This window comes from Hemitrygon akajei, unplaced genomic scaffold, assembly GCF_048418815.1.
Source record: "Hemitrygon akajei unplaced genomic scaffold, sHemAka1.3 Scf000033, whole genome shotgun sequence".
NCBI classification, from domain to species: domain Eukaryota; kingdom Metazoa; phylum Chordata; class Chondrichthyes; order Myliobatiformes; family Dasyatidae; genus Hemitrygon; species Hemitrygon akajei.
Window position 1 is genome coordinate 47,501 of NW_027331919.1, and position 18,066 is coordinate 65,566.

The following is an 18,066-nucleotide window of genomic DNA, read 5'->3' on the forward strand; positions in this document are numbered from 1 at the left end:
CTCCTTTTGTCGGACACGGGACGGCAGGGAGATCTCCAGTGTCTCTGATTACTTCACCAGTGAGAAGTGCATTCAGATGCCGCTTCTAACACTCGGGGTTAAGGAGCTGGAGCTGGAACTGAATGAACTCCGGGTCATTGGGGCAGCTGAGGGGGTGATAAGGAGGGCATATTGGGAAGTAGTTAGACCCACCGTGTAGGACAGAGGAAACAGGGTGATAGTCAGGAGGATGAAAGTGGTTAAACAGCCAGAAAAAATGTTCTTGTGGCCAAACTGCTCTGTAATATGTGGATTAGGAGAGGCTATTTTTCTGCAAAGGTATAGCGGGTAATTTGAAGCACAAGCGCCATTTAAACTCCGTGCCAAAGGAAAGGCCCAGACCGTCAACGGTGGGAAGTGTTGAGGGAGAGGGCGACTTCAGTGTACACTGTTGGGATACACACATTGTGAATACAGAGGGGAGCCGGGGAAAGGAGCGAAATGACAGATACGAATTCGGACAGAGTTTAACAGTTCTGAGTGCATACATTGGGGTCTGGTCCCCGGTTACGGGAAGAGTGTGGGGGTTTTCGGAGAGAGTGCAGAAGAACTTCACCGGGACGCTACCTGGTATAGACAGTATAATCTATAAGCAGATAGACCAGACCAACTGTGCAATCCTCTAGAGCGGCGGAGTCTGTGGGGAGACTGATACAGGTCTGTATCATTACGAGAGACACAGGTAAACGAGGCAACCGGTGTATTAGTCTAGAGTGGCGGAGACTGAGGTGGGAGGAGATACAGGTCTATATCATTATGAGAGATACAGGGAGACCAGACAGACGGTGTATTAGTCTAGAGCGGCGGAGTCTGAGGTGGGAGGAGATACAGGTCTATGTCATTAACCATATAACCATATAACCATATAACAATCACAGCACGGAAACAGGCTATCTCGGCCCTCCTAGTCCATGCCGAACTCTTAATCACACCTACTCCCACCTACCCGTACTCAGCCCATAACCCTCCACTCCTTTCCTGTCCATATACCTATATAATTTTACCTTAAATGACACATCTTAACTGGCCTCTACTACTTCTACAGGAAGCTCATTCCACACAGCTATCACTTTCTGAGTAAAGAAATACCCCCTCGTGTTTCCCTTAAACGTTTGCCCCCTAACTCTCAAATCATGTCCTCTCGTTTGAATCTCCCCTACTCTCAATGGAAACAACTTATTCACGTCAACTCTATCTATCCCTCTCAAAATTTTAAATACCTCGATCAAATCCCCCCTCAACCTTCTGCTCTCCAATGAATAGAGACCTAAATTGTTCAGCATTTCTCTGTAACTTAAGTGCTGAAACCCAGGTAACATCCTAGTAAATCGTCTCTGCACTCTCTCTAATTTATTGATATCTTTCCTATAATTCGGTGACCAGAACTGTACACAATATTCCAAATTTGGCCTTAACAATGCCTTGTACAATTTTAACATTACATCCCAACTTCTGTACTCAATGCTCTGATTTATAAAGGCCAGCGTTCCTAAAGCCTTCTTCACCACCCGATCTACATGAAACTCCACATTCAGGGAACTATGCACTGTTATTCCTAGATCTCTCTGTTCCACTGCATTCCTCAATGTCCTACCATTTACCCTGTATGTTCTATTTGGATTATTCCTGCCAAAATGTAGAACCTCACACGTCTCAGCATTAAATTCCATCTGCCAAAGTTCGGCCCATTCTTCTAACCGGCATAAATCTCCCTGCAAGCTTTGAAAACCCACCTCATTATCCACAACACCTCCTACCTTAGTATCATCAGCATACTTACTAATCCAATTTACCACCCCATCATCCAGATCATTTATGTATATTACTAACAACACTGGGCCCAAAACAGATCCCTGAGGCACCCCGCTAGTCACCGGCCTCCATCTCGATAAACAATTATCCATCACTAAGTCACCGGACTCCATTCCGATAAACAATTATCCACCACAATTATTATTATGAGAGACACAGGAGACCAGAGAGACGGTGTATTAGTCTAGAGCGGTGGAGACTGAGGGGTGAGGAGATGCAGGTCTATATCATTATGAGAGATACAGGGAGACCAGACAGACGGTGTATTAGTCTAGAGCGGCGGAGACTGTGGTGGGAGAAGATACAGGTCTATATCATTACGAGAGATACAGGGAGACCAGACAGACGGTGTATCAGTCTAGAGCGGCACGGACTGAGGTGGGAGGAGATACAGGTCTATATCATTATGAGAGATGCAGGGAAACCAGACAGAAGGTGTATTAGTCTAGAGCGGTGGGGACTGAGGTAAGAGGAGATACAGGTCTATATCATTATGAGAGATACAGGGAGACCAGACAGACGGTGTATTAGTCTAGAGCGGCGGAGACTGAGGTGGGAGGAGATACAGGTCTATATCATTATGAGAGATACAGGGAGACCAGACAGACCGTGAATTAGTCTAGAGCGGCGGAGACTGAGGTAAGAAGAGATACAGGTCTATATCATTATGAGAGATACAGGGAGACCAGACAGACGGTGTATTAGTCTAGAGCGGCGGAGACTGTGGTGGGAGAAGATACAGGTCTATATCATTACGAGAGATACAGGGAGACCAGACAGACGGTGTATTAGTCTAGTGCGGTGGAGACTGAGGGGTGAGGAGATGCAGGTCTATATCATTATGAGAGATACAGGGAGACCAGACAGACGGTGTATTAGTCTAGAGCGGCGGAGACTGAGGTGGGAGGAGATACAGGTCTATATCATTATGAGAGATACAGGGAGACCAGACAAACCGTGAATTAGTCTAGGGCGGTGGAGACTGAGGGGTGAGGAGATGCAGGTCTATATCATTATGAGAGATACAGGGAGACCAGACAGACGGTGTATTAGTCTAGAGCGGCGGAGACTGTGGTGGGAGAAGATACAGGTCTATATCATTACGAGAGATACAGGGAGACCAGACAGACGGTGTATTAGTCTAGGGCGGCGGAGACTGAGGTGGGAGGAGATACAGGTCTATATCATTATGAGAGATACAGGGAGACCAGACAGACGGTGTATTAGTCTAGGGCGGTGGAGACTGAGGTGGGAGGAGATACAGGTCTATATCATTATGAGAGATACAGGGAGACCAGAGAGACGGTGTATTAGTCTAGAGCGGTGGGGACTGAGGTAAGAGGAGATACAGGTCTATATCATTATGAGAGATACAGGGAGACCAGACAGACGGTGTATTAGTCTAGAGCGGCGGAGACTGAGGTGGGAGGAGATACAGGTCTATATCATTATGAGAGATACAGGGAGACCAGACAGACCGTGAATTAGTCTAGAGCGGCGGAGACTGAGGTAAGAAGAGATACAGGTCTATATCATTATGAGAGATACAGGGAGACCAGACAGACGGTGTATTAGTCTAGAGCGGCGGAGACTGTGGTGGGAGAAGATACAGGTCTATATCATTACGAGAGATACAGGGAGACCAGACAGACGGTGTATTAGTCTAGTGCGGTGGAGACTGAGGGGTGAGGAGATGCAGGTCTATATCATTATGAGAGATACAGGGAGACCAGACAGACGGTGTATTAGTCTAGAGCGGCGGAGACTGAGGTGGGAGGAGATACAGGTCTATATCATTATGAGAGATACAGGGAGACCAGACAGACCGTGAATTAGTCTAGGGCGGTGGAGACTGAGGGGTGAGGAGATGCAGGTCTATATCATTATGAGAGATACAGGGAGACCAGACAGACGGTGTATTAGTCTAGAGCGGCGGAGACTGTGGTGGGAGAAGATACAGGTCTATATCATTACGAGAGATACAGGGAGACCAGACAGACGGTGTATTAGTCTAGGGCGGCGGAGACTGAGGGGTGAGGTGATGCAGGTCTATATCATTATGAGAGATACAGGGAGACCAGACAGACGGTGTATTAGTCTAGAGCGGCGGAGTCTGAGGTGGGAGGAGATACAGGTCTATGTCATTAACCATATAACCATATAACCATATAACAATCACAGCACGGAAACAGGCTATCTCGGCCCTCCTAGTCCATGCCGAACTCTTAATCACACCTACTCCCACCTACCCGTACTCAGCCCATAACCCTCCACTCCTTTCCTGTCCATATACCTATATAATTTTACCTTAAATGACACATCTTAACTGGCCTCTACTACTTCTACAGGAAGCTCATTCCACACAGCTATCACTTTCTGCGTAAAGAAATACCCCCTCGTGTTTCCCTTAAACGTTTGCCCCCTAACTCTCAAATCATGTCCTCTCGTTTGAATCTCCCCTACTCTCAATGGAAACAACTTATTCACGTCAACTCTATCTATCCCTCTCAAAATTTTAAATACCTCGATCAAATCCCCCCTCAACCTTCTGCTCTCCAATGAATAGAGACCTAAATTCTTCAACATTTCTCTGTAAATTAAGTGCTGAAACCCAGGTAACATCCTAGTAAATCGTCTCTGCACTCTCTCTAATTTATTGATATCTTTCCTATAATTCGGTGACCAGAACTGTACACAATATTCCAAATTTGGCCTTAACAATGCCTTGTACAATTTTAACATTACATCCCAACTTCTGTACTCAATGCTCTGATTTATAAAGGCCAGCGTTCCTAAAGCCTTCTTCACCACCCGATCTACATGAGACTCCACATTCAGGGAACTATGCACTGTTATTCCTAGATCTCTCTGTTCCACTGCATTCCTCAATGTCCTACCATTTACCCTGTATGTTCTATTTGGATTATTCCTGCCAAAATGTAGAACCTCACACGTCTCAGCATTAAATTCCATCTGCCAAAGTTCGGCCCATTCTTCTAACCGGCATAAATCTCCCTGCAAGCTTTGAAAACCCACCTCATTATCCACAACACCTCCTACCTTAGTATCATCAGCATACTTACTAATCCAATTTACCACCCCATCATCCAGATCATTTATGTATATTACTAACAACACTGGGCCCAAAACAGATCCCTGAGGCACCCCGCTAGTCACCGGCCTCCATCTCGATAAACAATTATCCATCACTAAGTCACCGGACTCCATTCCGATAAACAATTATCCACCACAATTATTATTATGAGAGACACAGGGAGACCAGACATACGGTGTGTTAGTCTAGAGAGGCGGAGACCGAGGTGGGAGGAGATACAGGTCTATATCATTATGAGAGACACAGGGAGACCAGACAGACGGTGTATTAGTCTAGAGCGGCGGAGACTGAGGTAAGAGGAGATACAGGTCTATATCATTATGAGAGATACAGGGAGACCAGAAAGACGGTGTATTAGTCTAGAGCGGCGGAGACTGAGGTGGGAGGAGATACAGGTCTATATCATTATGAGAGATACAGGGAGACCAGACAGACGGTGTATTAGTCTAGAGCGGCGGAGACTGAGGTGGGAGGAGATACAGGTCTATATCATTATGAGAGATACAGGGAGACCAGAGAGACGGTGTATTAGTCTAGAGCGGTGGAGACTGAGGGGTGAGGAGATGCAGGTCTATATCATTATGAGAGATACAGGGAGACCAGACAGACGGTGTATTAGTCTAGAGCGGCGGAGACTGTGGTGGGAGAAGATACAGGTCTATATCATTACGAGAGATACAGGGAGACCAGACAGACGGTGTATCAGTCTAGAGCGGCACGGACTGAGGTGGGAGGAGATACAGGTCTATATCATTATGAGAGATGCAGGGAAACCAGACAGAAGGTGTATTAGTCTAGAGCGGTGGGGACTGAGGTAAGAGGAGATACAGGTCTATATCATTATGAGAGATACAGGGAGACCAGACAGACGGTGTATTAGTCTAGAGCGGCGGAGACTGAGGTGGGAGGAGATACAGGTCTATATCATTATGAGAGATACAGGGAGACCAGACAGACCGTGAATTAGTCTAGAGCGGCGGAGACTGAGGTAAGAAGAGATACAGGTCTATATCATTATGAGAGATACAGGGAGACCAGACAGACGGTGTATTAGTCTAGAGCGGCGGAGACTGTGGTGGGAGAAGATACAGGTCTATATCATTACGAGAGATACAGGGAGACCAGACAGACGGTGTATTAGTCTAGTGCGGTGGAGACTGAGGGGTGAGGAGATGCAGGTCTATATCATTATGAGAGATACAGGGAGACCAGACAGACGGTGTATTAGTCTAGAGCGGCGGAGACTGTGGTGGGAGAAGATACAGGTCTATATCATTACGAGAGATACAGGGAGACCAGACAGACGGTGTATTAGTCTAGAGCGGTGGAGACTGAGGGGTGAGGAGATACAGGTCTATATCATTATGAGAGATACAGGGAGACCAGACAGACGGTGTATTTCTCTGGAACGGTGACAGGCAGGAGCGTGTGCAGGGATTGGAGGGAGATGGACATTGCTTAGGCCGAAAGGACTTCACTGGTATAGCAGAAAATTGTGGCCGAAGGGCCTGTTCGTTTCTGTAATTTCCCTTCACTGTTCTTCAGGAGTGGAGATACTGATTTGAATTCAGAGATTGGGAAGAGCAGGGGTGGACATGATCAGAGAAAATGACTATTAACAAAGTCAAGGAACGATTTTTCCACAGACGACATGGGAAGTGAACGACCCGCACGGGGAGACCGATCAGACTCAAGCATATGGCTAATCTGCGTTTTAACAGCGACCCTCATTATCACGGGTATCTGCTGGAGGATTCATGGTGAGTTTAACACCGGTCAGAACGACCAAGCCGCAGAGAATAAAAATGGTTACTGTAACAACGACTCATTCCCAACATTAACCCGAAACACCTTCACTCTGATACCAAGACACCCCTCACTGTGGTACTGACGGGCCGCTTACAATGACTAGGACACATCCCTCACCGTGATCCCGACACAACCCCCATCAACACAGAGCTCAACGTGATACCGACACACAACTAACAATCAAGAACCATAGAACATTACAGCACAGAAACAGGCTTTTCGGCCCTTCTTGGCTGTGCCGAACCATTGTTACTGCCTAGTACCACAGACCTTCATCTAGACTATATCCCTGCAGAACCCACTCATCCATATAGCTGTCCAAGCTTTTTCTTAAATGATAAAAGTGAGCCTGAATTCACCACTTCAAATGGCAGCTCATTCCACACTCCCACTACTCTCTGTGTGAAGAAGCCCCCGCTACTGAGCCCTCTAAACATTTCACCCTTCACCCTTAACCCATGTCCTTTGTTTCTTTTTTCTCCCCTAAACTCAGTTGAAAAATCCTGCTTGTATTCACTCTATCGATACACACCATTATTTTATATATCTCTATCAAATCACCACTCAGTCTTCAACACTCCAGGGAATAAAACCATAACCTATTCAACCTTTCTCTGCAACTCAGTTTCTCAAGTCCCGGCAACATCCTAGTAAACCTTCTCTGCACTCTTTCAACCTTATTACTATCCTTCCTCTAATTAGTTGACCAAAACTACACGCAACACTCAAATTCGGCCTCATCAATGTCTTATAAACCTCGCCATTACATTCCAACTCTTATTCTCAGTCCTTTGACTTATAAAGTTCAATTTGCCGAGAGATCTGTTTACGACCCTATCTACCTGTGATGCCACTTTTGGGGAATTATGTACCTGTATTCCCAGATCCCTCTGATCTTCTGCACTCCTCTGTGCCCTACCATTTACCTTTGTTTGCTCTACATTGTTTTTTTTTTTTGCCTTCCAAGGTGCAATACCTCGCACTTGTCTGCATTGGGGTCTCCATCTTTCATTTGACATCCCATTTTTCCAGCTGGTCCGAATCCCTCTGCAAGCTTTCAAAATCTTCCTCACCGTCCACTACACCACCAGTCTTTGTATCATCTGCAAATTTGCTTATCCAATTCACCACATTATCATCCAGTTCATTGATATAGATGACAAATAACAATGGACCCAGCACTGATCCCTGTGACATACCACTAGTCACAGGCCTCCACTCAGAGAAGCAATCCTCCACTACCACTCTCTGACTTCTCCCATTGAGCCAATGTCTAATCCAATTTACTACCTCACTATGTATACCTAGCGACTGAATCTTCCTAACTAACCTCCCTTGCGGGACTTTGTTAAAGACCATACTGAAGTCCATGTAGTCAACATCCACCGCCTTCTCTTCATCTACTTTCTTGGTAACCCTCTCGAAAAACTCTGATAGATTGGTTAACCATGACCTACCACGCACAAAGCCATGTTGACTCTACCTAATAAATTCCTGTCTGTAGATCCTATCTCTTAGTACTCCTTCCAATAAGTTACCTACTACTGACGTCAAACCTACTGGCCTATAATTTCCAGGATTACATTTACATTTTTTTTAAACAACGGAACAACATGAGCTACCCTCCAATCCTCCGGCACCTCACCCGTGGATACCAAAATTTCCAATATATCTGTCCGGGCTCCTACAATTTCAACACTACTCTCCTTCAAGGTCCGAGGGAACACGCTGTCTGTTCCTGGGGAATTATTTACTCTGATTTGCCTCAAGACAGCAAGCACATCCTCCTCTTCAACTGTTGAGGGTCTGTGACCTCACTACTTGTTTGCCTTATTTCCATAGACTCCTTGCAGTTCCTTAGTAAATACATTTGCTAAAAAAAAACCAATGAAGATCTCCCCCATTTCTTTTGGCTCCATACATAGCCGAATGCTCTGTTCTTCAAGAGGACCAATTTTATCACTCACTTTGAAAACTTCTCAAGCACCTTATTTTCTCCTTCTTGCTTATAACTTTCATACATCTATTCTTCTTCTTTATCAGATTTGCAATATCCCTCGAAAACCAAGGTCCCTATTCTTATTCCCTTTGCATTTAATCCTGACAGGAAGACACAAACTCTGCACTCGTAAAATTTCTCCTTTGAAGGCCTCCCACTTACCAATCACTTCCTTGTTGGACAACAACCTGTTCCAATCCACGCTTTTTCGATCATTTTTCATTTCTTCAAATTCGCCCTTTTTCCAGTTTAGTATCTCAACTGGAAGATCTGATCTATCTTTATCCATGGCCAAGTTCAAAATAATGATGTTATGAACACTAGATACAAAGTGTTCCCCTACACACACTGCCGTGACTTGTCCTAAACTGTTACCTAATAGGAGATCTAATATTTCATCATATCTAGTTGGTACATCTATATATTGATTTGAAGAACTTTCCTGAACACAGTTTACAAACTCTGACCGGTCTAGACCTTTAACAGTATGGAAGCTCCAATCAATATGTGGAAAATTAAAACCTCCTACTATCACAACTTTATGCTTCCTGCAGTTGTCTGCTATCTCTCTGCAGTTTTGCAGCTCCAATTCTCGCTGACAGTTGTGTGTTCTATAATACAATCCCATTAATGTGGTCATACCTTTCCTGTTTCTCAGTTCCACCCAGATGGCCTCGGTAGGCAAGCCCTCTAATCTATCCTGCCTGGGCACTGCTGTAAAATCTTCTCTGACCAGCAATTCCAACACCCAACCTTCATCCCTTTGGCTCTACCACCTTTGAAACATCGTATTCCTTGAACATCAAGCCGCCAGTCCTGCCCCTCTTGTAGCCATGTTTCACTAATGGCTATAAAATCATAATTCCATGTGTTAATCCACGCCCTCAGCTCGTCTGCCTTCCTCAAGATACTCCTCGCTTTTAAATATACACACCGCAGATTGTTAACACCCCAGACAACCCTTCTATTTACACCTGGTTTAAATCCAGTTTAAACCTTCCCCAGTTGCACTAGCAAACCTACCTACAAGGATATGGGTCCTCCGTAGGTCAGGTGTAAACCCTCTCTCTTGTACTGGTCCCACCTGCCCAGAGGACGTCCTAAAGATCCAAAAATCTGAAACCCTGCCCCCTACATCAGTTCCTCAACCACGTGTGTATCCTCCAGAGCATCCTACACTTTTCCTCGCTGGCATGTGGCACAGAAAGCAATCTTGAGATCACTACCCTCGAGGTCTTGCTTTTTAACTTCCATTCAAGCTCTCTATACTCACTCTTCAGGACCTCCTCACTCTTTCTTCCTACGTCATTGGTACCGATGAGAGCCATGACATCTGGCTGCTCACCCTCCCACTTCGGAATGCTGTGCACGAGATCAGAGACATCCCTGATCCTGGCACACGGGAGGCAACAAACCATCCGGGAGTGTCTGTCAGGGCTACAGAACCTCCTGTCTGTACCTCTAACTATCGAGTCCCCTATCACAACCGCTCTCTTCATCTGCCCCCTCCCTTCTGCACTGCAGAAGCAGACTCAGTGTCAGAGATCCGGCAGCCGCTGCTTGTCCCAGGTAAGTCATCCCTCCCAACAGCATCCAAATCGGTATACATGTTGTTGAGGGGAATACACAGGGGATCCCTGCTCTGTCTGCCCTTTCCCCTTCCCTCGACTGACGATAACCCAATTACCTGTGCCCTGATTCTTTGCCGTAACTACCTCCCTGAAACTATTATCTATAAACTCCTCATTCTCGGGAATGATCCGAAGGTCATCCAGCTCCTTCTCCAGTTCCGTAACGCGGTTTGTTAGGAGGTGCAACTTGATGCACTTCCTGCAGGTGTCGTAGTCAGGGACAGCGGAGTTCTCCCTGACTTCCCCCATCCTGCAAGAAGAGCATTCCAGCATCCTGCCTGGTATTCTCTCTACACTAAACTAACGAAACAAAACTTACCGGAACCTACATTTGATAAGGTTCCACGCGGTAGGCTGATTCAGAAAGACAGAAGGCATGGGCTCCAGGGAAGTTTGGCCAGGTGGACTCAGAATTGGCTTGCCTGAAGAAAGCAGAGGGTCGTGGTGGGGGGAGTACATTCGGATTGGAGGGCTGTTACTAGTGGTTTCCCAAAAAGATCGGTTCTGGGACACCTACTTTTCCTGAATTTGACGAACGACCTGTAGTGGGGGTAGAAGTCTGGGTTGGCAAGTTTTCAAACGACACAAAGGTTTGTGGTGTTGTGGATCGTGTGGAGGATTGTCAAAGACTGCAGAGAGACATTGACAAGATGCAGAAGTGGGCTGAGAAGCGGCAGATGCAGTTCCTCACGGAGAAGTGTGAGGTGGTACAGTTTGGAAAGACAAAATCTAAGGCAGTGTTCAATATAAATGGCAGGATAACTGGCACTGTGGAGGAGCCGAGGGATCTGTGGGTATATGTCTGCAGATCCCTGAAAGTTGCCTCACAGATAGATAGGGTAGTTAAGAAAGCTTATGGAGTGTTACCTTTCATTAGTCGAGAGATAGAGTTTAAGAGACGCGATGTAATGATGCAGCTCCATAAAACTCTGGTTAGGCCACACTTGGAGTACTGTGTCCAATTCTGGTCCCCTCACTGGAGGAAGGATGTGGAAGCATTGGAAATGGTACAGAGGAGATTTACCAGGATGCTGCCTGGTTTAGAGAGTGTGCATTATGAACAGAGATTAAGAGAGTTAGGGCTTTACTCTTTGGAGAGAATGAGGATGAGAGGAGACATGATAGAGGTATACAAGATATTAAGAGGAATAGACAGAGTGGACAGCCAGCGCGTCTTCCCCAGGGCACCACTGCTGAATACAAGAGGGCATGGCTTTAAGGTAAGGGTTGGGAAGTTCAAGGGGGATATCAGAGCAAGGTTTTTCACTCAGAGAGTGGTTGGTGCGTGGAATGCACTGCCTGAGTCAGTGGTGGAGGCAGATAGACTAGTTTAATTTAAGAGACTACTAGACAGGTATATGGAGGAACTTGAAATGGGGGTTTACATGGGACGCTTGGTTTAAGCTTCGACCAAACATTGTGGGCCGAAAGGATTCTACTGTAGTATTCTATGTTCTATGTTCCATAAGACGGACACACAGTAACCGTGATATAAACACGGCCTTTCCAGTAACACAATCAAGACTCGTCCTGACACCGACACGCCATTCACCATAACATCAACATTGCTGTTACCGTAGCACGTAGCAACATGCCCCTGCCGCTGTTACTGATAAACTCTTCAATGCGACACCGACACGCTCTTCACCGTGACCCTGAAGTACGGTACACCGTGACACTGAGGTACCGGACACCGTGACATCTTCACGCTACTCAATGTGATCCGCTCCGCCCCGCACCGTGACAAAGACTCAGAAGTCACTGTAACACCCCTTACCGTGACGGTATCACCCCTCAACATTACACAAATGCACTGCCCACTGAGGCAATTACCCGCACCTCACCTTGACACAGGCAAACCCCTGAACGTGATACCAACACCTAAATTCACAATGACACCACCATAGTACTCTCTGTGACACCATCACACACCTCAGCGTGACCCTCTCACACAAACTGTGGCCAGGACATATCCCTCACCGTGACACAGACATACCCCTCTCGGTGAGACCAACACATGCCACACTGTGACACGGATACTCCACCCACAGTGACAACACGTCCCCTCTCCCTGACATTTTCCTCGCCTTGACATCGAGATACACTTCATTGTGACCCGGCACACCTCCCGCCGGGGTACAGAAACTCCTATCACAGAGACACTGACACGTCCCTCACAGAACCTCGGACATGCCCTGCAAGATACTGACGCAGACCCCCATGGTAACAACAATAAAACCTTCACCGGAACATTGATATAACCCTCAGTGTGACACAGGCACACCCCTCAAGGTGGCGCCGACGCCTCTCACTGTGCCACAAAAACATCTTTCACTGTGACACCCTTCACCGTGACACTGACACAACACTCTCTGTGACCCGTTCGGCAGCGTGACGCTGACTCACGTGTCACTGTAAACGCTAATCATCCTTCACCATCTCTCTCAGTATCACAGATTCGTCAGTCTTACGATACATGTCACCGAAACTCTAATCTGTCCGATCTTAAACGAATGCACAGCGATCTCCGTCACCAGTTCACTGAGATGGAAACGAAGTACAGATCTGTCAACGAAACCAAGGCTCAAATCTGTGATTTTTGGACCAGCAGAAGAGGTGAGGCATCATCCCCCTCTTTCACCCGCTCCTCATCACAGGGCAGGCATGGAGAGAGGAAGCGTCACTCTGTGTTTGATATCAGGAGTGTGTTAAGGGATGGTTTGGAGGGTGATTTACTCTGTGTTTGACCCGGTGAGTGTGTGATGGGGCTGCGTGGACGAACTTTCACTCTATCACTGAATCCAGGAGAGTGTGATGGGATGCTGTGGAGGTGGATTCATTCTGTATCTGACCACTGGGATGTGAGAAGTAATATTTCAGCGTCACCCTATGTCTCACTCCGGGAATGTCTGATGGGGCACTGTGGACCCAGCTTCACTCTGTGTCTGACAGCTGGATTTTGTGATAGGACAGTGCAGAGGGACGTTCATTCTATGTGACGCCAGACTGTGTGATTGGCTATTGTGGAGGGAGTCTGACACAGTGAGTTGCCATGGGAGGGTGTGGGTGGAATTTCGCTTTGTGTGGGAACACAGGAGGATGTAATGGGACGATTCAGAGAGAGCCTCACTCTGTGACTCGCCAGGGAGTTTAATAGGGTGTAAGGAGGGAGATTCACACTGTGTTAGAAACGTGAGTGCCTAATGGGGCCGTGTGGAGGCAGCTTCCCTCTGTGTCTGACACTTTGCTGTGTAGTGCGTTGAGAAGCTCTTGAGGGAGAATCACTCTCCCTCTGACGTTTGTCCTGTGTGCTGATGTAGTTTCTTTTCATGTCCGACTGCTGGAGAGTGTGATATGGCCGTGGAGACAGAGAAGCACATTGTGTCTGACCAAGGCTGTGTGTGATTGGAGTTTGTGGAGGGATCTAAATTCTGTTCTCTGACACAGGGAGTGTGTGAGGTGCAGTGTGGAGGGAGCTTCACTCTGTGTCTGACCCAGGGAGTGTGAGATGAGACGGTGTGGAGGGAGCTTCGCTCTGTGTCTGACCTCGGGAGTGTGTGATGAGACGGTGTGGAGAGAGTGACGCCCAGAATCTGACTCCGGAAGAGTGTGACAGGACGGTGTGCAGGATACCTCACTCCACGTCTGACTGCTGGAATGAGAGATGAGGCCACGGAGTTAGTGCAGGGAATTTCACTCTGTATCTGCTTCCGGTAGTGTCTGGGGAGACGGTGCGGACGGTGCAAATTGTTTTTAACCCTGCGCCTGTGTCATGGGAGAGTGAGAAAGAGCTTCACTCCATGTCTCTCTCCGGGTGTCAGTAATCGGACGGTGCTGAAGGAGCTACCCTGTATCTGATCTCTGGAGTGTGCGATTGGATACTGTGACAGTGGCTTAACTCTGTGTCTCACTCCATGAATGTGTGATGGGACGGTGTGGAGGGAGCTTCACTCTTTGTCTGTCCGCAAGAGCGTGAGATTTGACAGTAACCAGCCTGCAGTCTGAACCTATGGGTGTGTGTGATGGAGCAGTGGAGAGAGAGAGAGAGAGAGAGAGAGAGAGAGAGAGAGAGAGAGAGAGAGGAGAGAGAGAGAGAGAGAGAGAGAGAGAGAGAGAGAGAGAGAGAGAGAGAGAGAGAGAGAGAGAGTTTCACTGTGTCTGACCGCGGGAGAGTGGAGAGTGTGGGGGAAACTTCATTCTAGATCCGGCCCAGAGGCTGAGTGACGATGCGCAATGGAGTGAGCTTCACTACATGTTTGATTCAGGGTCTCTGGTAGGACGATGTGGAGGGAGCATCGCTTTTCCTCTGACACACTGAATGTGTGATAGGATGGTGTGGAACGAGGATCATTCTGTGTCTGACTCCCTGTGTGTATCAGGGGAGGGTTAGAGGAAGCCTCAGTCTGTGCCTGACTGGAGAGTCTGTGATGGATGATGTGGAGGGAACTACACTCTGTGCCTGATCCTGTGAATCTGTGATGAGACGTTATGGAGGGAACTTCATTCTGTGTCTCTCCCCAGGCGTGTACGATGGGACATTGTGGTACGAGATTCACTCTGTGTCTTGACCCCGTGAGTGTGTGATGGATGGTTTGGAGGGAAATTCAGTGTTCCTGATCCTTGGTAATGTGCGTTTAGACGGTGTGGGGGGACATTCACTCTGTGCTTGACCTCAGGTGTGCGTGATGAGACCGCATTGCGAGATATACACTCTGTGTGACACACCGCGTGTGTGTGATGGGAAAGTGTGAAGAGAGATTCACTCCGTGTCTCACTGTTCCTTGTTCCTGATTTTCAGAGCAAACGTGTTCCAAGGACTGGGTCACATATAAAAACCAGTGTTATTACGTATCCACGTTTGAAACATCTTTCCCCAGAGCGATGCAAGAATGTTCAAACCGTGAATCAAAGCTGCTGGAAATCAATTCAAGGGATGAAGCGGTATGTGTCACAGAACGAGAAGATCCCCCGGTAACACAGGAATCATCACACACTCGTGGGGTCAGGGACTGAGTGAAAACCCACAAAACCCTCCCGTAACACACTCCCGGGGTCAAACATAGAGTGAATCTCTCTCCACACCAACCATCACACACCGCGATCAGGGACAGAGTGAATCTCCCTCCACACCATCCCATCACACTCTCCCGTAAACAGTTTTCGATTCGCGGCATTAATCAAAGGGATTTAATTTTACAGAGTTTTGTTTTACGGTCTCTTGTTCGCCGAAACCTTGCTTACTGGATTGGACAATGCGAGACCGGGTGAGATTTGGACTGATCTGTGGGGTTGGGAGTTGGGGAATGACACTGTCCTGAGGGGAGAAAATGGGATTAGTTTACGGACTGAAGTAGGTTTTTGAGAAGAGGGTGGCGGGTGGGATTTGGTGTCGGGAGTGAACAATACAAGGGCAATATTTTAGGAAACGATACGTGTCAGTCACAGGAGAGGGCAGCGAAATATTTTGACGATTTGCTGTGGGCCCCGGGGATTATTTCCCTGGGATTATTTTGGTGACTGACGCAGGGCTGTGTGGATTGGGAGATGCAGTGGAATTAGTTTGGAGTCTGACACCGATCTGTGGGGAGCAGGAGGCAGAGTCGTATTCGTTTGACGACAGGCCTTACTCTGTGAGAAAGAGTTATGCAGCAGGATCAGTTTGGGGTCTGACACTAATCTGGGGGGAGAGAGTGGGACAACTGGATCAGTTTGGGGTCTGACACTCATCTGAGGGGAGATAGAGGGAGAACTGGATTAGTTTGGAGACGGAAACGGGAGTATGGGCACAGAGACGGTCAGTGGATCCAGACTGCGGACTGACGCAGGGCTAAGGGAGCAGTGAGGGGCAATGGGATTAACCTGGAGACGGACATGAACTGTGGGGAGAGGAAGGAGCCGTGGGATGGATTTGGGGACCGACAGAGGGTTACAGGATCAGATTGTGCCGACGGGATTAATTTCGGGACCGTGTAAATCTGTGGGGGCAGGATGGGAGAATAAGATTTGTTTGGGGACTAAAATCAATCTGACAGGAGAAAGTGGGTGTGTTCGATTCGCATTGGGACTGCCACAGGACTGTGGGGACCGCGGGAAGACGGACCGGAGGCTGTGGGGGAGGAGGTGTAGTTGGATTCATTGGCGACTGACACAGAGCAGTGGGGAGACATTGGGACAATGGGATTATTTTGGGAATGGCAGAGGGCTGTGGTGATTGCCCGGGTTTAATGGGATTAGTTTGGCGACGGTCTCGTGTTCCGCCGTATCTGTTTAGTCTCTGTTCAAATTTTTTAACCATTTACTGATAGGAATGATGCCTATGGTCTGCTGTACAAGGTGACATCCGGATGGTCCTCCTGCAGTGATTGTAAATCGAGTGGAGGGAGTGACTATTGCATTCATGATAATTACCATTTCATCTGTGAGAAGTCTGCCCCCTGCTGTCCGGATATTCCTGTAAAGATCCAGGTTCTCTGTCAATAGACCGGAGAGCGAACTTGAATCAAATCATTGCCCCGTCTTTCCCTTCCTTATCCCTCCTCCACTCTCACTCACCCCATCCTCTCAAAATCCTCCCATCATTCTCTTCCCTACCTACTTCTCTATTCTCCTCTTTTTGCAACCCCTTTCTCCCCACCACACATGGAAAACTCCGATCTCCATCTACCCCCATCTTTCTCGTCTTCCCTCCCCATCCCGCTCTTTCTCAATCCCTCTAACTCTCTCTACCCCATCTCCTCACCCTATTTCCTCGACCTTTCTCCGGCTGCTATTTCTCCGCTCCTTCTTCCAACCTCTTTATATTTCTCTTCCTCTCCCCCTCTTTACCACACTCCCTCTCCTCTCCGTTCCCTCAAACAACTGCGTCTCTCTGATCTCTCTCTCTATCTCCTTTCCACCCACTCTCACCTCAATCCTGTGCCGTCTGGGTCTCGATACCCCAGCTCTGGTTATAAGTCTGTGCGCATTCCCTCTGCCTGTGCCCCTTTTGAGTTTATGCAACTCTGTAAGGTTACAGCTACGTTCCAGGGAATAAAGACCCTTTTATCTGAGACTTACACGGCCTGCAATTGCTTATTCTGAAGCCTCAGTATGGATCAAAGATGTAATATTAATGTAAATTACAAATATTAATAAATACCGCCAAAATGTGGAGTTAGTTCTCGTGCGTTGAAAGATGTGATGGTGCAGTGGAAGAAGATGTCCCTTTGCCTCTCTGTGTTTTGTATTTTCTCCCCGTTTAGACAATAGTCCGCACATTTATTTTTACAACCAATGTGCACGACCATGCATTTTCCAACATTGTGTTTCATTTGCCAATTTGTTGCACATTCTACAAATCTCTCTGTCCTTCTGCATCCTGCCTTTTTACTGGTTGGTAAGTTGATGAAGAAGATCAACAAAAATGAACCATTTCACTCTTATCTGGGTTGAACATCTGCAACTTTCTTCCTCAGTTTTGCATCTTACCAATGTCCCGCTGTTATCTGTGACAGCCCTCCACACTATCCACAACACCTCCAACCTTTGTGTCATCAGCAAACGTGTTAACCCATCCCTCCACTTCCTCATCCAGGTCATTTATAAAAATCACGAAGAGTAAGGGCCCCAGAAGGGATCCCCGAGGCACTCCACTGGTGACCGACCTCCATGCAGAATATGAC

The 18,066-nt window shown here is 47.4% G+C and overlaps 1 protein-coding gene across 1 annotated transcript in view; it reads left to right on the plus strand.

The window, feature by feature from the left end:
* Positions 1-17,248, plus strand: part of LOC140719934 (C-type lectin domain family 4 member M-like) — a 20,850-nt gene extending 3,602 nt beyond the window's left edge. Inside the window, exons 2-6 of the mRNA XM_073034851.1 lie at positions 6,613-6,726; positions 12,854-13,021; positions 15,204-15,346; positions 15,605-15,669; positions 16,711-17,248. Coding sequence (XP_072890952.1) covers positions 6,613-6,726; positions 12,854-13,021; positions 15,204-15,346; positions 15,605-15,669; positions 16,711-16,885 — 665 coding nt within the window. The 3' untranslated portion in view covers positions 16,886-17,248. The remainder of the gene's footprint in view (positions 1-6,612; positions 6,727-12,853; positions 13,022-15,203; positions 15,347-15,604; positions 15,670-16,710) is intronic.
* Positions 17,249-18,066: the final 818 nt, after the last annotated feature.